The sequence below is a fragment of the Macrotis lagotis genome, chromosome 4, assembly GCF_037893015.1.
Source record: "Macrotis lagotis isolate mMagLag1 chromosome 4, bilby.v1.9.chrom.fasta, whole genome shotgun sequence".
Classification (NCBI taxonomy): Eukaryota; Metazoa; Chordata; class Mammalia; order Peramelemorphia; family Peramelidae; genus Macrotis; species Macrotis lagotis.
In genome coordinates, this window is record NC_133661.1 from 269,150,398 (window position 1) to 269,171,194 (window position 20,797).

The 20,797-nt window shown below is 30.8% G+C and overlaps 1 protein-coding gene across 1 annotated transcript in view; it reads left to right on the forward strand.

The window, feature by feature from the left end:
• Positions 1 to 20,797, forward strand: part of MDGA2 (MAM domain containing glycosylphosphatidylinositol anchor 2) — a 701,528-nt gene that overhangs the window by 319,826 nt on the left and 360,905 nt on the right. Inside the window, exon 6 of the mRNA XM_074236282.1 lies at positions 18,716 to 18,985. Within this exon, the coding sequence (XP_074092383.1) occupies positions 18,716 to 18,985 (270 nt within the window). The remainder of the gene's footprint in view (positions 1 to 18,715; positions 18,986 to 20,797) is intronic.

Consider the following 20,797-nt stretch of genomic DNA (forward strand, 5'->3'; position numbering starts at 1 on the left):
TGAATTTAGCTTCTCAGTTTTTCACACTAATAATTTCATTTACCTCTTATTTTTAATTAATTAGCTAATGCCATATCTATTTAATTTTTAATCAACTCCTTGTTTTTTATTAATTTATTTTTTGTCAATTTTATTAATTTCTTATTTAAATTGTAGGATTTCTATCTTACTGTTCAATTGATTCTGTAAATTGATTTAAATTGATTCATTTCTATTACTAAATTTTTAATTTAATTTCTATTCCTAATTTTTTAAAAAATTAATAAAAGTATTTAAAAACATAAAATTTCTCCTGAAAGCTTTGGTTGCAGCCTAAAATTTTAAAATGTCTCATTGTCATTATTTTTAATAAAATATTATTTTAATTTATCTTTGTTTTTTGAGATAGGAAATTATTTATTATTAAATATTAAGGTATCTAGTCTTTTATTGGTTTTAAATACTATTCTACCATGTGGTCCTTTATATCATAAAATTTTAGAACATTGTAATGTTGATTATAATACTGTTTTATGCCATTTATTTGTGAGATATTTTTATGTCCGAAGACATGATCAAAGTATATAAAGATAAATATTCATAATAGCTGATATGCATACTTTTTCTTTCATTAATCAGCAGATATTTATAATATTTTTTAAAAATTATATTCAGGTTTTTAATGTTTTATTGGTTTTCTTTTTGGTCATATTAATCAAGGCTGACATGATCAAATGAAGTCCTTTATTATTATAGTTATAGTGTTAAAAATAATTAAATTTTTCTTTTAGTTATTTGGTAGTGATAGCATTGATCGTGTACATGTTAAGTACTACAGTCAATTCTAGTATATATTAACACTTATTAAATATAGTTTCCTTCTAGAGATAACTATTTTAAGTCAATTTTTATGTTTCCTTGTCTGAAATTGTAGTTTCTTCAACCACTTTTGTTTATTCAACTGAAGTATAGCACATTTAAGTCCAATCCTGTGTTAAAATAATTTTAATATTTTTTCCCTCAGTTACATGTAATTTAAAAAAAATGTCATTGTGGAGCTAATTTTTATTTTAAATATTTTATTTTTTCCAATGACATGTAAAAATTTCATTTTTAACCTTTTAAAATGTTGAGTTCTAAAATTTCTTTATCCCTTCTACTCTTCCATTTATGTTGTGATGGCAAGCAATTTCATACAGTTAATGCATATGGAGTTATATAATCATATTTCCATATTAGTAGTGTTGTGGAAAAAAAGGCAAGAAAGCCCCCAGAAAATACTATTCTTTTGTCTGCATTCAAATGCCATTAGTTTTTACTCTGGTGGTAGATTGCATTTTTAACCAAAAGACTTTGAGAATTGTCATGTAACTTTGTATTATTGAAAACGCCTAAGTCATTCATAGTTAATCTTCATTCAGTATTGTTTTCCCTTTGTACAATGCTCTCTTGGCTTAGTTCATTTCACCTTGTATCTATTTATATAGGTTTTTCTGAAAGAATTATGCTCATCATTTTGCATAGTATGATAGTATTCCTTCATATACACATATATATATATACAATTTGTTCAGACATTCCCCAATTGATGTTAATCATATCAATTTTTATTTCTTTTCCACCATAGAAAAGCTTCTGTAAATATTTGTGTGTATATATATATATATATATATATATATATATATATACATATATGCTTCTTCTTTTGTTATTTTGACCTAATACTGTTATTTCTGGGTCAGATGCTATGCACCATTTTTATAACCCTTTTGACATAGTTCCAAATTGTTCTCCAGGATGATTGGATCAGTATATAACTCCACCAGCAGTGCATCTGTGTCCTGATTTTCTCTCATTGTCTCTAACTTTTATCCTTTTCCTTTTCTGTCACAATGGCCAATCTGATAGATAGGAGATTTTGCCTGCATTGTTTTCATTTACATTTCTCTAATCAATTGAAATTTAGAACATTGTAAATATGTTTACATGGAATTAAAACTATGTCAATACATATCTTTAATTTCATCATATGCAAATGCCTATTGATATTCTTTGACTATCATTTGGAGAATGGCTTAAATTTTTATAAAATTGACTGTTTTGTCTATATATTTGATAAATGTGTCTTTTTATATTTGTTTTGGATATATTTGTTTTAGAAATGTTCCCCAGTTTTATGTTTTCCTTTTAATCTTGACTGCATTTATTGTATTTGTGCAAGTTCTTTTTAATTTAATATATTCAAATTTTTCCATTTTTTAATCCTATAATGTTCTCTATCTATTTCCTGTTTGGTCAAAAATTCTTCCCCTCTCCATAGATCTGAAAGATCTATGACATTTTCTTGAAATTACATGTAATTGAGGGAAAAATCATTAAAATTATTTTAATATATGATTGGACTTAAATATGCTATACTTCAGCTGAATACACAAATGTGGTTGAAGAAACTACAATTTCAGACAAGGAAACAGAAAAATTGACTTAAAAGAGTTATCTCTAGAAGGAAACTATATTTAATAAGTATTAATATAGACAAGAATTGACTGTAGTACTTAAAATATCCTTTGCTCTCCCAATTTGCTTATGTTATCATACTTTATGTCTAAATTGTGTATCCATTTTGACTTAGCTTGTTATATAATGTGCAGTATAGGTTTATTCCTAGTGTCTGTCATTCTGTTTTCCATTTTTTCCTGCAGTTTTTATCAAATAAAGAGTTTTTGTTAAAAAAAATTTGGATTTTCAGTTTATCAAACACTAAAATCATTTACTACTTTGAGTGGTATACCCACTTTATTCCACTAAGCCACACTCTATTTCTTAGCCAGAACCAGTTTGTTCTGATGATTAATGCTCTGAAATGCAATATGAGAACTGCTATGACTGATCACCTTCCTTTGTATTTGTTTTCTTCAATTCCCTTGATATTTTTTATCTTAGTTTTTGATGTTAGGAGTAGTACAGCATTGAACAGGCAAATTAATTTAGATTTGTCATTTTTATTAAATTAACTCAGTTTACCATAGGTCAAATCATATTTGTCCAGTTTAAATCTGTCTGTATTTGTGTGAAAATTATTTTGTAATTGTTTTCATTCATTCCTGGCTTTGTCTTGGTAGGCAGATTCCCAAGTATATTATATTGTCTAAAGTTACTTTAAATGAAATTTCTCTTTCTTACTCTTGTTTCTGGGATTTGTTGATAATATAGGTAGGAAAATGCTCGTGATTTATTTGGGCTTATTTTATGTCCTGAAACTTTGCTTTGTTAATTATTTTAAGTAAAATTTTGTTCATTATATAGGAGAATATGAAAATTATTTTACTTGAACTTTTATGGATTCTGACACAGTAGAATTCAATTTGAGCTATTATTTTAGTTTTTTGAGAGAAACTTTGAAGAACTCAGTTGAGTGCTTCTCTTCCCATTCATCATTACTCTGCATTTCTCCCTAATTCCTTATTTTAACTCTGTATGACTCTCCATATTTCAGGTATGTTTCCTATAAATGATATATTATTTATATACTATTTATATTTATATTTATTTACTATAAATGATATATATTATTCCTATAAATGATATATTACTTTCTAATTCTCACTAATTTCTTCTGTGTAATGATTATACTTTCACATTCACAGTTGTAATTATTATTCATTTATTTTTTCCATTCTATTATCCTATACTTTTTTCTCCTCTATAATCTTTGCTTCCTGTTTGAAATAAACATCTCAAATTGTTGTCCATTCTCTTTTTCTTTTTTACTTTCTCTTCAGTCTTTTCTCTAAATTTAAGATTTGATGTATTTGTTACTTCTCCTGAATTTAACTTTCCTTCTAGATTTTCCCCCTTTCTTTTCCTATCTGTACCTCTGCTGAATTCACTGTGTCATGTTATATGTCTTCTTAGTTTCTCTGAAACTGTACCTTTCTTTATTCTTTTTTTTCTCATTTTTAACATATTTCTGTATCAGTCATGTTGTAAAAAAGGAATTAGAACTTAAGGGAAAGAAAGAATCATGAGAAAGAAAGAAAAAAGAAGTTTTAAAAAAGTGAACATATGCTTTGCTGTACATTCATACTTACTATTTTTTCTCTGAATGTGATTGGCATTGTCCAGAGAAAGTCCCTCAGAATTGTCCTTGATCTCTGTATTGCTAAGAGGAGCTGCATCCATCATAGTTGATCATCTCACAGTGTTGTTGATGTATATAATATTTTCTTGATTCTGGTCACTTCACTCAGAATCAGATCACGCAAGTTTTTCCATTCTTCTCTAAAGTTCAACTGCCTTATTTTCTTTCTTTTTTTCCTTAAATTTTCTTATAGAACAATAGTAGGGTAGCTAGGTAGTGTAGTGGATAGAACACTAACATTAGAGTCAGGAGAATGGGCATTTGAATCCAGCCTTAGATGCTTGCCACTTATTAGTTGCATGACCTTGGGTAAATCACAGCCCCAACTGCCCCACATCCAGGGGTGTTTCCAGTTGTCCTGACTCATATCTGGCTACTAGACCCAGATGACTCTGGAGGAGAAAGTGAGACTGGTGACTTAGCACAGCTCTCCTCACTCAAATCCATTTCACACACTTGTCATGGCATCACAACATTGAAATCATGGTCGTCTTCAAAAATGGACAGCCATTATCATTATTATTATTATTATTATTGTTGTTGTTGTTGTTGCTGTTAGTATTATTATTTTTAAACAATAGTACTCCACTAGATTCATGTATTGTAACTTGTTTAGCTAGTTCCAAATGATGGGTTTCCAATCAATTTCTAATTCTTTGTAAGTATAAAAAGAACTGCTGTAAATATTTTGGACATGTGCAACTTTTCCCATTTTTAAAAATGATTTCCTTTGGTTACAGATCTAGTATTGATACTGCTAGGTCAAGGTATGAACAGTTTTCTTGCTCTTTTGGCATTCCAGATTGCTCTCCAGAAAGTTTGGATCAGTTTACAACTCCATCTACTGTGCAATAATGTCCCAAATTTCCCACATCCCCTCCATCATTGATCATTTTCCTTTTTCTGTTGGCTTAACTAATCTGCTATGAATTCTAAGAGGAAAACTGCAGGAGTATTATAGTCAAATTCTGAAACCCCCAGATTAAGGAAAAATATTTTGACCAAAAAAACCCCAATTAAAATTCAGTGGTGCCACAATTAGAATTTCTCAAGACTAGCAGCTGCTACTTTAAAACATCACATATCAAATCGATGATATATATTGAAATGAAAAAAATTGGATTTGTGACCAAAAATATCATAACCAGTAAAATTAACCATAATTCTGAATACTTAAAAAGGTGATTCAATGAATTGCCAGACTTTCAGGGTTTTATTGCAAATAGACCTGAAATTAATATAAAATTTGACATACAAAAGAATGATAAGGTAAACATCAAAGACAGACTACAAAGGACTCAAGAAGGACAAATTGTTTGCTATTTATACATGGAAATGTAAGCCATGTGTCTAAAATTGCTTTTTGAAATTCGTTAGTTCAAAGGAAAAATTAGAGTAGCATTGATTATAATGGGATTCTAAAAAAAGTAAAATATAGGAAAAAATAAGAAGAGTAATCATGCCATATGAATGAGATGTGAGAGGAAGAACTGATAAAGTTGGATGAAGTTTGGAAAGGAGAGCTGGGAATTCTGGAAACCTCCTCCCATTGAGAATGGGTTAAAGAGAGAGCAATACATATATATGCATATAAAAACCTTCTAAATTAAGAAATGAATGAGACTAAAAGAAAAAAGAGGGTATTGAGTTGGAGGGTGTGAGACCAGGATAAGGGGAGATTTAAAAAGATGGTAGATTAATAGAAAATGAGTTATGGAATGGTGTGTCAGAGAGGTATTTTTGCAGGGGGTAGATTAAGGAACAGAAGAACAAGGTAGGAGATAGAAGTAAAACAGAGAAGTGAGGAGGGGTTGTTGCTTTTCAGGTTATATTAATGAGAGATACATTCAAATATAAAATAAAGATCAGAAGTAGAATTTATGAAAAAAGGAATAGCAATCATGATTTCAGATGAAACTGAAATAGATTTAAGAAAAAAGGGAAATAGGGAAACTTATATTTGTCAGCAATATTAATACTGTTTGGGAATTTTAAAAATAACTAGAAAGCATATGGTAGAAATATTGCTTATATTGAGAAAATGATGAGCTTATAGATTTAAAAAAATATGGAAATACTTGGAAGTATGAAGGAAGATTCTATCCACCTTCAGAGAAACAGAGGATAAGTAGGAAGCAGCATAGTACTGTCTAACATATACATGCTTATAAATGTCTGTGAATATATACATATGATTATAGTTATCTATGAAAAGAAAAACTATCTTCAGAAAGAGAATTAATAAACTATGATGATAAATTGAAGTATAATTGTCTCTCTTTTAAAAATTTTCTGCAATATGGCTGATATATTTTACATGATTTCACATTAATAATTGATTTTAAAAAGGAAGATTACTGAGTGAAAGTAGTAGGGAATCTGAATATTTCAACCGGGAACAAAGAGTATTTCATATCTCCCATCTTGACCAATGAGTTAGGGATAATGTATGAAGGTACAGCCAGAGATGATAAAGGCAACTAGACTGTGTCATCAGGAGAGAGTCAGATCTCAGAAGTAGTAGATTGAAGTAGTGTAGTAAAGAAAAAAATTTAAAATAAGAATAAGTTTCTTGTCTATGGAGCTGGTGTTCCAGAGGGCACTATAAACTGTGTGAGTAGCTTTTGGTGTGCTTTAGGATGATGACTATGGGCCTTTCAGAGTCAGTGGGATACAGAGGGAATGCTTCGGTTGGATAAGGGGATTTTGTTACTCATTAAGAAATATTTTAAGAGATTTTTAAAGTAAATGATATAATTTATCAAGGAAGCCTTTTAAATGTCTTGGGCTATTCAGGTGAGGAAGTAAGAACTTGAAGGAGGAAAAAATGTTGATATTCTTTTCCCAAGGTAGGAGACAATATAAAAGATAAAGATATCAGATTGATTAAAAGATGAAGAGGAGGGAAGAAGAGAGAATACTTAGTGAACTTCACTCAAGTGAGTTGAGATGGTGGATGAGCTGAGCAAGTGACTGGCTAGTTTTCTTTTTTTTTTTTTGCTGTCTTGGATAAAGTTGCTTACTGCTACTTTCTTTTAGTTTATTTATCATTGTTTCATCTGGCAACCTTTAAAATTATTGTTGGGGTTCTTTTTAGGAGATCTGTGATCATCTAGAACCTTTTATGTAACCATCTCAAGTAGAAAACTGCCAAATATTTTTCTGAGATTATATACTGCAAATGCATTCAGAATCATATCACTACATAATATCATAAATTCTGAGGGAAAATTATAGCTTACTAACCAATTAAATTTTAAAGCTATCAAAATTGGGATGAATGTATAAAAGGTCAAGAAATCTATGTTTAAGAGGCAATAAAAATCTTTGAGGGAAAAGTCAAAGTGATAAAAATATTGTGAACAATCAGAAAATGATTATTATCAACACAAATGGTGAAATTAGGCTAGGTAGAAGGTCAGGGTTAGGGGAAGATGACGTATTCAGTTCTGGGTAATCTCCAAGCTAGTAAAATGATTCATTGTGAATTGGTATTCCTTACCTTTCAACTATGAAAATATAATACATAAAGAATGCATTCAGATTTTGCCTCAAACATACTGACCAGTGGCAAGCCATTTAACCTTTCAGTGATGTAGGCATTTGTGTGAATTTCAATTACAAATGGATCATTATTGATGTTGATGATGAGGGAATTCCAAAAGGGAATTTTCTACACAAATGAAATCAGATCTGCCCTTCCCCCCCCTAAAATAGCAATGATGATGATGATAAACACCAAAATTAGCATCAAAAAGTTGTACATATAGTGATCTTATACATTCACAGTGGATCTGTAATGTCATTCAGGTAGGTCTACCTTCACCTGTTTGCAACTCTAGTGTATAATTCTCTATGAATCCTCTATTGGATATTCCCTCAAATGTTCTAAGAAGATCTCTCAATATGTTTGATACTGCTTGAATTCCATTGTGGCTGTTAATCTATTAGTTTCCTCTCACTCTCACTAAATAAATGACATCTCTTTTTTAGTTATGCTCCTCCTTTATACAGGTTCTCCTTTATAAACATTTATTTATAAATTGTTATAGTCTATTCCCAACCATCAATCAGCATTCTTTTGGGTGACACAAAACTTTAGTTCTTTGAAGACTTTGATAATCCATTATTCAGAATCAGAAAGAACATTACTGTGTAAAAGATGAATCTTTTTTTTTGCAAAGCAAATGGGGTTAAGTGGAATAGATTTACCATCAATTTAAAATGAGCTTGGGTTTTGGAATCATACACAATTATGACAAATTCTTTTTTCATATAGTAGGTTATCTGTTAATTTAATACACTCAGCAGTGTAATCAGAAAAAAAAACCTGCATATGGACCTTAATTCTTGGGCAGCTGTGATTTTTGTCTTTAATAAAAAGGTGGTAACAATATTTTAAATAATTGAGGCATTTTCTTTATTTTTTAACATAAAGAATGTTGAAGGAATTATGGTATTATTATAACAGGGGTCATTGCAGTGACAAGGAAAAACTTTGCCACTCATTTGGCCCCCCATTTCCCTGTCCACCCCTTCTTCTAACCCTCAATTTCAGAATTAGTGTCTATTACTTGCCTAGACATCAAAGATTAGAGAGATTAAGAATGAGAGAGAATGGATCTTTGAGAATCAAATGTGATTCACTTTGTAAATGCAAAAACTGAGACCCAAGGAGGATAACTTCCCTAAAGTCAGATAGTTTGGAAGAGTTAGAAGTGAAATTTGAGCTGGGGTCCTTCAAATCCCCAAGTAGTATGTCTTCTGCATACCATATCACCCATATTTTTCTACTTCCCTCCCTCCTCCCCATGACAGCAAGTAATCTGTCTCTCTCATATATACATATATACATGTGTATATGTATGTGTATGTATGTATATGTACAATTCTGTTGGCTATATATGTACAATTCTGTTAAACATATTTCCATTTTAGTCATAGTGAGAAAATAATCATAACAAATGGTAAAAAACATGAGAAAGAAAAAATGTAAAATAGATTTTTAAAAGTGAAAATAGTACATTTTAGTCTACATTTGCACTTCATAGTTTTCTCTCTGGATGTGGATGTCATTTTCCATAACAAAAGTCCCTAACAAGTCTCTTAGAATTATCTTTGATCATTGTAATGCTGAGAAGAGCTAAGTCTATTATAGGTGATCCACACACAATATTCCTGTTAATGTATACAATGTCCTCCTGGTTTGGCTCACTTCACTCAATATCAGTTCATGTAATTCTTTCCGGATTTTTTTGAAATACACCTGCTCATGATTTCTTACAGATCAGTATAGCGTTCCATTACATTTGTATATCACAGATTGTTCAGCCATTCCCCAGTGCTTTAAATATTTTCATAAATTAGGGTCTTTTACACTTTTGATGATTTCTTTGGGATACAGATTTAATGATGGTATTGCTGTATTGAGGGGGGTATACGAAGTTTTAATCCTTTTGAGCATAGTTCCAGATTGCTCTCCATAATGATTGGATCAGTTAACAACTCCAAGAACTGTGCCTTAATTTTCTAGTTTTCCACATTCACTCAAACATTTATCACTTTCCTTTTTTGTCATATTAGTCAATATGATAGATGTGAGGTGGTATCTCAGAATTGCTTTAATTTTCATTATTCGAATCAATATTGATATAGAACATTTTTTTTTCATATGATAGTAGATCGCTTTCATTCTTTCATCTGAAAACTAACTGTTTGTATGCTTTGGCCATGTAAACAAAAAATTTGACTTTTGTTAAAAAAATTCCAAATTCTCTTCCTCTTTCTTGCCACTCCTCCCTTTTTCATAAAGCAAGTAATTTGTTGTAGATTATTTACCCTTTATGTCTAAACCATTTAATAATTTTGACCAGTCTTATTATACATTGTGAGATGTTGGGCTGTACCTAGTTTTGGCCAACTGTTTTCTGGTTTTCTCAGCAATTTTTATCAATGACTGATTCCCTGTCCCAAAATCTTGAATCTTTGGTGTCATTAAACACTAGAATTACTATGCATTTTTAGCAATTAGCAGATAGCTTTCATGATTACTGCATTATAACACAGGTTGAGATCTGGCATTGCTAGGCCACATTCCTTCCCAAATTTTTCCATTAATTCTTCTTATAGTCTTAATATTCATCTTCCAGAAGAATTTTATGAATTTTTCTGACTCTATAAAATAATTTTGGGTAATATGATTGGCATGATTGTAACTTAATGATTCAGGATTGTCATTTTTTATATTAGCTCAGTCTACTCATGACCAGTAAATTGTTTAGATTTGACTTTATTTTGTGAAGTATTTTGCAATTTTGCTCCTATGTTTGACCAATAGAGTTCCAGGTATTTTGTTTTTTCTGCAGTTATTTTCAATGGAATATTGCTTTAGAACATAATTGGTAATAAATAGAAATGGTAATAATTAATGTGGCTTCATTTATATCTTTCAGCTTAACTAAAGTTGTTTGTTATTTCAACTAGTGTTTTGGTTAATTTCCTATATTCTCCAAGGATACCATCATGTTTTCTGTTGAGATTGATATTTTTGTTTCCTCATTGATTATTCTAATGCTTTCTACTTCCTTTTCTTCTCTTAATGCTCCAACTAATAGTTTTAGCATGATATTGAATAATAGTGGTGATAATGAACCTCCTTGCTTCACTCCTGATTTTATTAGGAAGACTTCTAACTTATCCCTGTTACATACATGGCTTGCTGATGATTTTAGATAGATAGCACTTCTCATTTTAAGGAAAGCTCTATTCCTATGCTTTCTAGTGTTTGTTCATTTTTGATATAGTCACTTAAACTTAGAACTTTCTTACTATTGAATCAGGCTTACATTTCTGGTCCAAATCCCATATGCTCATATGATCTCTGGGATTTATTGCTACAATCTCCTTGCTAGTATTTTATATAATTTCTTTCTTTAATTACTCATCAGGGAAATTAGTACACAGTATTCTTTCTTCTTATTTTCCTCTGCCTGGTTTGGTGATCAGAATTTATGTGCCAAAAGAAGTTTGGTAGAATTTCTTATTTGTCTATTTTTCCAAATAGCTTATATAATAATAAAATTTATTGTTATTCAAGTAGTTAGTGGAATTCAATGGTGAATACATCTGATCCTGGGGATTTTGTTTTTTGTAAGGAGTTAATTTATGGATTGTGAAATTTCTTTTCTGAGATAGGTTTATTTATGTATCCCAATTCCTTTTCCTGATAATCTGAGTGATTTGTATTTTTGTAAATATTCATCCATTTCAGTTTAATTGATGAATGTATTGTCAAATAATTGGGCAAAATACTTCATCATACTTGTTTTAATTTCCTAATCATTGTTGAAGTCACCCTTTTCATTTCTGATATTTGTAATTTGGTTCTTTCCTTTCTTTTTTTTTACAAAAATCAAATCAATCAATGGCATATCTATTTTAATTATTGTATTTTTTACATAAAAAGCAACTCTTAGTTTTATTTATTAGTTTAATGATTTTCTTTCTTTCAATTTTGAAAATTTCTTTTTCATTTTTCAGAATTTTCAGTTGGGTATTTAATTGGGAAATTTAACTTATTCTTTTTTAAGCTTTTTTTCCTCTATATTCAGTTCATTGATTTATGTCTCCTTATTTGATGTGAGTGCTTAGAGATACAATATTTCCCCAAGTGCTATTTGGACTGCATCCCGTTAATTTTGGTATGTTTTCTTATTGTCAGTCTAATAAATTTGATCATTTCTGTAATTTGTTCTTTGATATTCTTTTGGATTACATTCATTTCAAATGAAATTTTTTGCAAGGTAATGGGGTTAAGTGGCTTGCCCAAGGCCACACAACTAGGTAATTATTAAATGTCTGAGCCTGGATTTGAACTCAGGTACTCCTGACTCCAGGGCCAATGCTTTATCCACTGTGTCACCTAGCCACCCCTCAAATGACTTTTAACCTATGTTTCCATGGATTTTTGTTGGATATAATTTTATTGCATTATTATCTGAAAAGAAAGCATTTGATATTTCTGCTTTTCTCTATTTGGTTGTGAAGTTTTTATGCTTTGGTCATAACATGGTTAATCTTTACGAAGGTGCCGTTGCAACTGATAAGAAGGTATACTCTTTTTCTATTCCCATTCCATTTTCTTTAGAGATCTATTACATCAAATTTTTCTAAAATTCTATTCATTTCCTTAACTTTTTTCTTGTTTATTTTATGGTTAGATTTATCTTGTTCTGAGAGAGAAACACTGAGTTCCTTGTGTACTCAACTCTTGTAATTAGGTCTATTTTGGCTTTATTTTGTCTGAGATCATATTTACTACTCCTGTTCTTTTTTAGCCTCAACTTAAACACAATAAATTCTGCTCCAGCCTCTTGTTTTTATTCTTTGTGCTATGTTGTTTCTTATAAATAATATACTATTGGATTCTGCGTTTTAATCCATTCTACTACCTTCTTGTTTTTTATAGATGATTTCATCCCAGTCTCATTTACAGGTGTTAACATTTTTTAAGTGCTTATTTCCCTCTATCCTGTTTTCCCTGTATATCTTTCTCTCTTTTTTCATTCTATCACCTCAAAAATCTATTTTTATTTTCACTACTATCTCCCTTAATCTGCTCTTTCTCCTATTAGCATACCTTTCCTTCTTTTATGCCCTGCATAACCTACTGGTAGAGTAAAATAGATCTCTACACCCAACTTAGTGTGCATGATATTCCTTCTTTGATCTGATAAGAGTAAGGTTCAAATGTCCAGCATTCCCCATCATCCTCCCACCTTTATAAAACTCTTCCTTTTGTGCCTCTTTTTATATGGGATAATTTTTCCCATTCTTGCTTTTCCTTCTTTCTTCTCCCAGAGCACCGCCCCCTTTCCTACCCCTTAATTTTATCTTGAAATTATCCCATCAGAATCATCTTGCAACTGGGTCCTCGTTTATTTTTACTCATATGCCCTAAGAATGATAAAGTTCTTAGGAGTTACAATCATAACCTTCCAAAATGGAGAATTTAGGAGAGTTTGATTGATGATTCTTTACTCTGACATCTTAGATTGGCTTCACCAATAATATTTTTTTAATTTGCATGAAAATATCTATTTTGAATACCATCAAGATGAAAAATTTCTTTAATATCTCTAAATATCACTTAGAATAAAAAAGACCCAGCTTTTTATATTTTAATTTCCTTTCCATTATAGCTGAAAGTATTTAATTTGCTTTCAGAATTTATTAGAAATGAAATTATTAAATTTAGTCAATGGAGTCTTGGATTAGAAAATTAAATTATTTTTGTTTTATTTTTCTTTTTTCTGGAGCTCATTTTTGCACTTTTGCTTGATGTTTTGTTTCCTATTTTCAGTAGTTCTGTGCAATTTTCTTATGTCATTTCTTTCACTTTTGCCTTTTGACATACTTCTGAGAGCTTAGGATCCTTATATGCCCTATCCATCCTATCCCCATCCTCTATGTGTCCTTTCTTCAAGTTGATATATGTAATTTTAGTTAAATTGTCTTCTGATATTCTCACTGGCTTAAATATTGCTCTTTATATTCATTTCTCTTTGGCTTTCTGTCCCCTTCTCCTTTAATGTCTGGTTTAGCTCCAGCATTAAATCTTAAAATAACCCTTTCCTCCTCCTACATAGGGAAATATATTTTTCACTGTCTTCTGCCCTTCACTCTTGGAAAGTTGTGTGAAACATCTAGCTCTATCTAGATTCCACTCTCCTTTTTGTCAAACTTTGCATATTTGCTTGTTGTCCCCCCCCCCCCCATTTCAGGTTCCTTTATTGTTTTTTAAGTATGTGTATATATATGTATGTATTTATTTATGTATTTTTCAATCACATACAAAGATAGTTTTCAACATTCATCCGTTTTCAAGTTTTTGAGTTCCTTATTTTTCTACCATTCTCTCTTCCTTCCCTCCTCACCATGGCAGCAAACAATTTTGATATAGGTTGTATATGTTCAATCATGTTTGACATATTTCCCTTTTAGTCCTATTGTACAAGAAAAATTAAAACTGGGGGGAAAATCCATGAACAAGAAAGAAAAGACTTAAAGGAGATTTATTAAAAGAGAACATACTATTGTTATTGTCTACACTGTTTTCCTGCTTCTGCTTACTCCACTCATCATTAGTTCATGCAAGTCTTTTCATGCTTTTCTGAACTCTGGCTACTCATGTTTTCTTATAGAACAATAATACTCCATAACATTCATATACCATAGCTCCTTCAAACATTCCCCAATTGATGGGCATTATAAGAAGTATTTTGCATACTTTCACAAATATATTTCTTTCTCCTTCCTTATCCCTTTTATTTAGATTTATTTTTGCTTTTACCTTGTCTGAGAAGTGGATTACTGTACCTGGTTTTTATAAAATTTCAGTTGAAACATATTATATTCTACTCTAGTCTATTTCAGATGTGTTTCTCATAAACAACATATTGTAAGATTCTGGTTTTTAATCTGCTCTACTTTCTATTTCTATTTTATGGGAACAGTTACCTCATTCATATTTAAAGTTAAGATTACTAATTCTATATTTCCATCCATCCTATCTTCCCCATTTTAGTACCTTTCTCTCCCCTTTCCCTCCTCATCAATGGTTTGATTCTAACTATTGCTTTTCTCAATCATCCCTCCATTCTACCATCTCTGTTCCCTTTTCATCTCCCTTTCCTCTTTTATTTTAATTTTTTTAGATTTGCTTTAACTTTACCTTTTCTTTTACTTTCCCCTTCTCTTTTATCAGTTTCCCATTCCCCTTTCTTTCCCCTCCCAGCTCCCTTTCTTGCTGGGTAAGATAAATTTCTAAACTCAATTGGGAATGTATGTAATTTTCTCTTTGAGATTACTCTGTTGAGAAGAAAATTTACTTGGTGCTCACACCCTCCTTTCTTTCCTTTACTATAGTAGGTCTTCATCATGTGATGTTTTTATCTGTAATGATTTCTTCTCCTGGTATAATTTTCTTTTCATATCTTAATTGTTTTATACCTGTCTTATACCAACAACCTCTGTAAGAATATGCTTATCTGTCTTGATGGAAGTGTAATTCTCAAAGGCTGATTGATTGAATGAATGATTTTTAAACTTTATCACATAAAAATTACTTTATATCAATACCTCCTGTCCAAGCACTCTCCCCTCAACTGTCCTGTTAAAAATACAATTCTAATGATCCATAAGTGTCATCAAATTAAAATCAATTTAAACTCACATTCTCTTTCCAAATACCCTTCCTTTCAGAGTTCCAGTAGAAATAGAATCCTCAAGAGTTAAAAGTTTGATCATATCACAATCAATTTCTATGCACACCTTCTGTCTAATGTGCTTCTTTCAATTATCCTGATAAAAATTCAATTTTCAAGAGTATAAGTATTGTCTTCCTGTCTAACAATGTAGACAATTTAGTCTTCTTGAGTAAAATATTTTCCCTTTTTTGTATATTTCGTATACATCTCCTGAGTCTTGTATTTGAAAATAAAATTTTCTGCTCAGTTCTGTACTCAGTTAAGTTTGAAAGTCCTACATTTCATTTAAAGTTCATCTTTTCCCTTGAACAAATATATTACTTTTTATAGGGTAGTAATACAGGCTCATTTATCTTCTGGCACATCATATTCCAGACCCCCAGAACTTTTAATGATGAAGTTGATAAATCCTGCATAATCTGCCCGTGACTTCCTGGTATTTAAATTGCTACTTTTTGACATTTGCAAATTGATTGAGATTTCTGAAATTATGCTACATGTGAAGTTTTTATTTTGAAGTCTCTTTCCAAGGGTGATCTATGGATTATTTCAAAGATAATTTGTCTTCTTGTTCTAAGATATTAGGGAAGTTTTCCATGATAACTTCCTGCAAGATCTTTTCTGGGTTCTTTTGATGACTATGGTTTTCAGGTAGAGCAATAATTCATAAATTATCTCTTATGGATCTATTTTTTCCAGATTGGTCATTTTTCCTAAGAGGTACTTTAACATTTTCTTCAATCTTTTAAGCCTTTTGGTTTTATTTGAGGAAATCTTTGTGTCTCATAGATTCATTAGTTTCCATTTGTCCAAATTCTAATTTTTAGGTTTGTATTTTCTTCAATAAGATTTTGTAGTCCTCTTTTAGTTAATTTTATTTTTAAATGAATTGGTTTTTTCCAGTTGATCAATTTTGTTTTTTGATAAGTTATATTCTGTTTCTGACTGACCATTTTTACTTTTAAAGGATATTGATTTCTTTATCCATTTGACAAATTTAATTTTAAAGATACTGTTTTCCTCAGTCAATTTTTCATAAAATTACTAAATGATTTTCATTTATTTGCTTTTTTCAATTTTTCTTCTCCTCTTTTCATTGGTTTTTAAAATCCTTTTTGATCTCTTCCAGGAGGTCTTTTTGGGTTTGAGACCAATTCATAATCTCCTTTTAGTCTTTACATGTAGGTATTTAATTACTGTTTTTCCTCTTCTGAGATGATGTTCTTAATTATCCCTATCAGAATATTAACGTTTTAAAATCATCATTATTTTTTATTCTTTTTCATTTTCTGATTGTTGAGTTCTGCTCCTGGGACCAAGAGGGCATAGTGCCAGGGTCTGGTACCTGGATTACCATTTGCCTAGAGAGGTGCCTTGCTAGTTGCTTGTTCCCTTCCTTGTGCTAGCCCAATTCAGTCCCGCCTGTTGCAACAGTGTTCCAGGATGGAACACTGTCTTCTGAGCTGATGTTGGGACCCAAACTGCTGGTCTTTTTCACTGTTGGCTTGCTGAGCCTGGGCCTGAGAAATATTGTATCTACAAACCTCCTACTGGCTTTCCAGCTCTCCCACCTTATGCTGTACTGTATTCTCCCTTTACCCCTGTATTACCCCTTTACCAAAGTTCCTTCATAATATTTTGAGTTGAGAACTTGTTTCACTGTTATTTTTGTATGTTATGTTCATTCATTATTTAGTTTTCTGATTCTGAGGAGTGAAGTGGATGTCATTAGCAGAGCTCTTATTTTTTGGGGACATTAGCTTTGTGGTTTCTCTAGACAGAAGGGGAGCATGGTTCAGATCTGTCCTTTAGATATTTACAGGTTGTATGAACATAGACAAGTATTTTACATCTGCCTGCTTCAGTTTCCTTTACTTTAAAATGAAGATGCTAATAACACTTCACTCACAAGGTTATTGGGAAGATCAAATGAGATATTTGTAAGCCACTTAGCACAATACCTAACACATTGTAGGCACTTAATGATTATTTCCATTAGAATTTAAAGTCCTTGATGGCAGGGATTTTTTATCTTTTTTGCTTTTATTCATATTCATGACATTATGCACAGTGCTTGGCACATAGTAAGTATTTAGTAAATATTATATCATCTATCTATCTATCTATTTACTTATGATATATCTGATCTAATTATCTTTCCTCTTCTGTATGTAACTTGGCTTAATTAAATCCTACTTCTTGTTTAAATGGAAATCCTTGATAGAGTTAAGGACTGGATAATTGGTTTATATGGCCTTTCAGAGTATGGAGGCTGTTAAGGAATGGTACTGAATGAGAATATAACATATTAGAATTTGCCACTTTTAATTAACATGACAATTACCTTGTTGAGTTTTTTTAAATTTCTTATCCTATGCAAACAACTGAAATTGCTCCACTTCTAACATAGAATTTGTCTTTCATATAAAATAAAGATTAGTGTACATTTAAAAAAGGCTATTCCTCCATTTTATTGTCCATGTGACCTGGAAGTAAAGAAATCTTATTTATTTTAATAGCAAACATTATAAAGTGAAGAGGAAAGAAATGTATAGTATATGTTGGTAGAATACAACAAATGTGTCAAATATAAAGAAGAAGCAAAGCAGGGGCAAAGTGAATAAGCCTTTTTTTTAAAAAGCATACTATGTGATAGGCTATATACTAAGCAGTTTACATTTCTTATAGCATTTGATCCTTACATTGATTCTTCAAGATCGACATTATTATCATTCTTATTTTGTACCTGAGGAAACAAGCAAGCAGGAGTTGTGATTTCCTCAATGTCAGACAACTATTTGAACTTGGATCTTCCTGACCCAAGACTCAGTATTATAAACACTGTGCTGCTATGTTGCTATGTTACATTAATGTTGCTATGAGTGGTTATCCAGAAAAACAGGTAAAACCTTCAACAGAATGGGAAGACCCCCTGTGGAAACTTATGAGAAGATATGGATAAGAGTCTCACTGATTTTGCAAGGATGTATGATTTGCAAGCTATATCTTTGAAGAGAGTATCCAAATTTATGGGATCATAGATCCATTTGAATATCCTAATGTTTAAAATAAGGGATACATGAACTATTAATTGAAAAAATTTAAGAAACCTTTCAAGTATTATTCTTAACGTTCTACACATATTTGCATACATATGATTTTAATCTCATTATATCTTAATTGAATTTAAATGAAAGTGGCTTAAAGTAAATTTTGGAAAAGGGAATAATACTGTTGTTAATACATAATTAAAATAAATGAATCATTTCTTTGGAACCAATTAGAAAACTTTAAAAGTAAGTACGTGTTGTATTTTTATGTTTTTCAGCTTCTCCATCAATTAAACTCTTGGTGGATGATCCCATAGTTGTAAATCCTGGAGAAGCGATAACTTTAGTATGTGTTACAACAGGAGGTGAACCTACTCCTACTATGACTTGGGTAAGGTCCATTGGGACTCTTCCTGAAAAGACTGTTCTGAATGGAGGAACTTTAACCATTCCTGCCATCACATCAGATGATGCTGGCACTTATAGCTGCATTGCCAACAATAATGTGGGAAACCCAGCCAAAAAATCCACCAATATCATAGTGAGAGGTAAGTTTGACTAGAGAATTAAAATTTTATTTCCCAAAGAATTCAATCTGAAAAGAGATAGATGATGGTGGTAATAGTAAGCCATATATATATATATATATATATATATATATGTATGTATATATATATATATAAATATATAATATATTTATATATATCTTTAAATAAAATGTGTCTATATAATATTATTTGAAAATATATTGAATTTTATTAAGGAATTTACAAATATTGAATCTTTTAAAAATCATAGTAATGTGGAAAAATATAGTTTCGTTTTCCAAAAAGAGTCACTACTCTTTTTTCATCTTAATTTCATGTTAATTGTTTCTTGAACAAGATGTGTTTCCTGATTATGGTATGAATTATTCTTGTCCTTGGTCTTTAGTTATTTCTTTGATATCCTTTTCATCCTTCTAATGACAAAGACTTTACAGCAGAAATATATAACAAAATTGAGTTAACAAACTTAGTCTAGCTCTGCATCTTGGTTTTCAAAGGAGACAGGAACATAAGAGAGAAGAGGTCATCTTTCTAAGGGACAGAACACCAGAAGTTTCACAGAGATTTTTCTGAAGCAGAGGATTGAGAGAGAAGAGAAATTAGATTTGTACACAAGAAGAGGAACCATTATGTCCATGTGAACTCTATATGAAGCCAAACCTACATCCAAAAGAAAAAAAAAACTATTTATCTTCAAGAAGAGGGATAAGCATTTAGAAACTTTAATGAACACAAACTTCTCCCAGAAATAAATGCCTGATAGTCTACAGGATTTATTGTATGAACATAATTTGCCTCTGAAGAATTGAAATAGCATTAGAGGTAAATGGTTCTATAAACAATAGCTGTGAATATTTTACAAACACAGGATTAAAAGATGAAAAACAAAGCATGTCATTAAATTTTTTTGGATAAATGAAAATAATGACTTGCTAAACATGCCAAAAGTGAAGGATAATTGAAAGTCAATCTCTATGCTCTGCTAGTATTTGCATGTCAATGCAAGACCTCCCAGACATTAGGAAAACCACTTGTGATGGATTTATAGAAGGAAATAGGCAAATGTCACACAGGATGTGTAAGTATGGCATGATTTAAAGAAAAATAAGACAACTATTTGAACTTGGATCATAGTTCCATTAGAATATTTGATGAGATCATAGTTCCAATAGAATATTTAAAAATTTAATATACTTGACATTTTAACCTATAAGTATACATGGTCTTTAGGAAGACTAACTAAATTTCCATGTTCCCAGGGGAAAAAAGAACAAAAAAAATACATAGACCTATACATACACCCTCCTTCTCACAAAAAAACCCAGGGTCATGAAATATTATTGAGTGTCACTAGGATGAACCTGGTTCATCAAGTCTAAAAGTGACACATGGTCCTAATACTAATTTTAGTGGTTTTTAATATTTATTTCATTAAATATTCCCAGTTATATTGAAAAGTTTTGCATTCATTAAAATATTTAACTTTAATTTCTCTCCCTCCTCACCCTTTGAGAAGTAAAATGATATCAATAATAAGAGTAAAACATGCAAAATATATTTCCATATTACAAAATAAAATATACACACAACCCAAGAATAATGAAGAAAGAGAAAAAAACAAGCTTCAGTCTATCCTCTCTCTTACTGGAGGTTGGTTTCATTTTTCCATCATGGGTACTTTTGAATTGTCTGGATAATTTTCTTCAGAATAGTTTAATCTTTCACACATGATCATCCCTATAATATTGCTGTTACTATTGTACAACAGTCTTCTGGTTCTACTTGCTTAACTCTTCAGAAAGTAACTTGCTC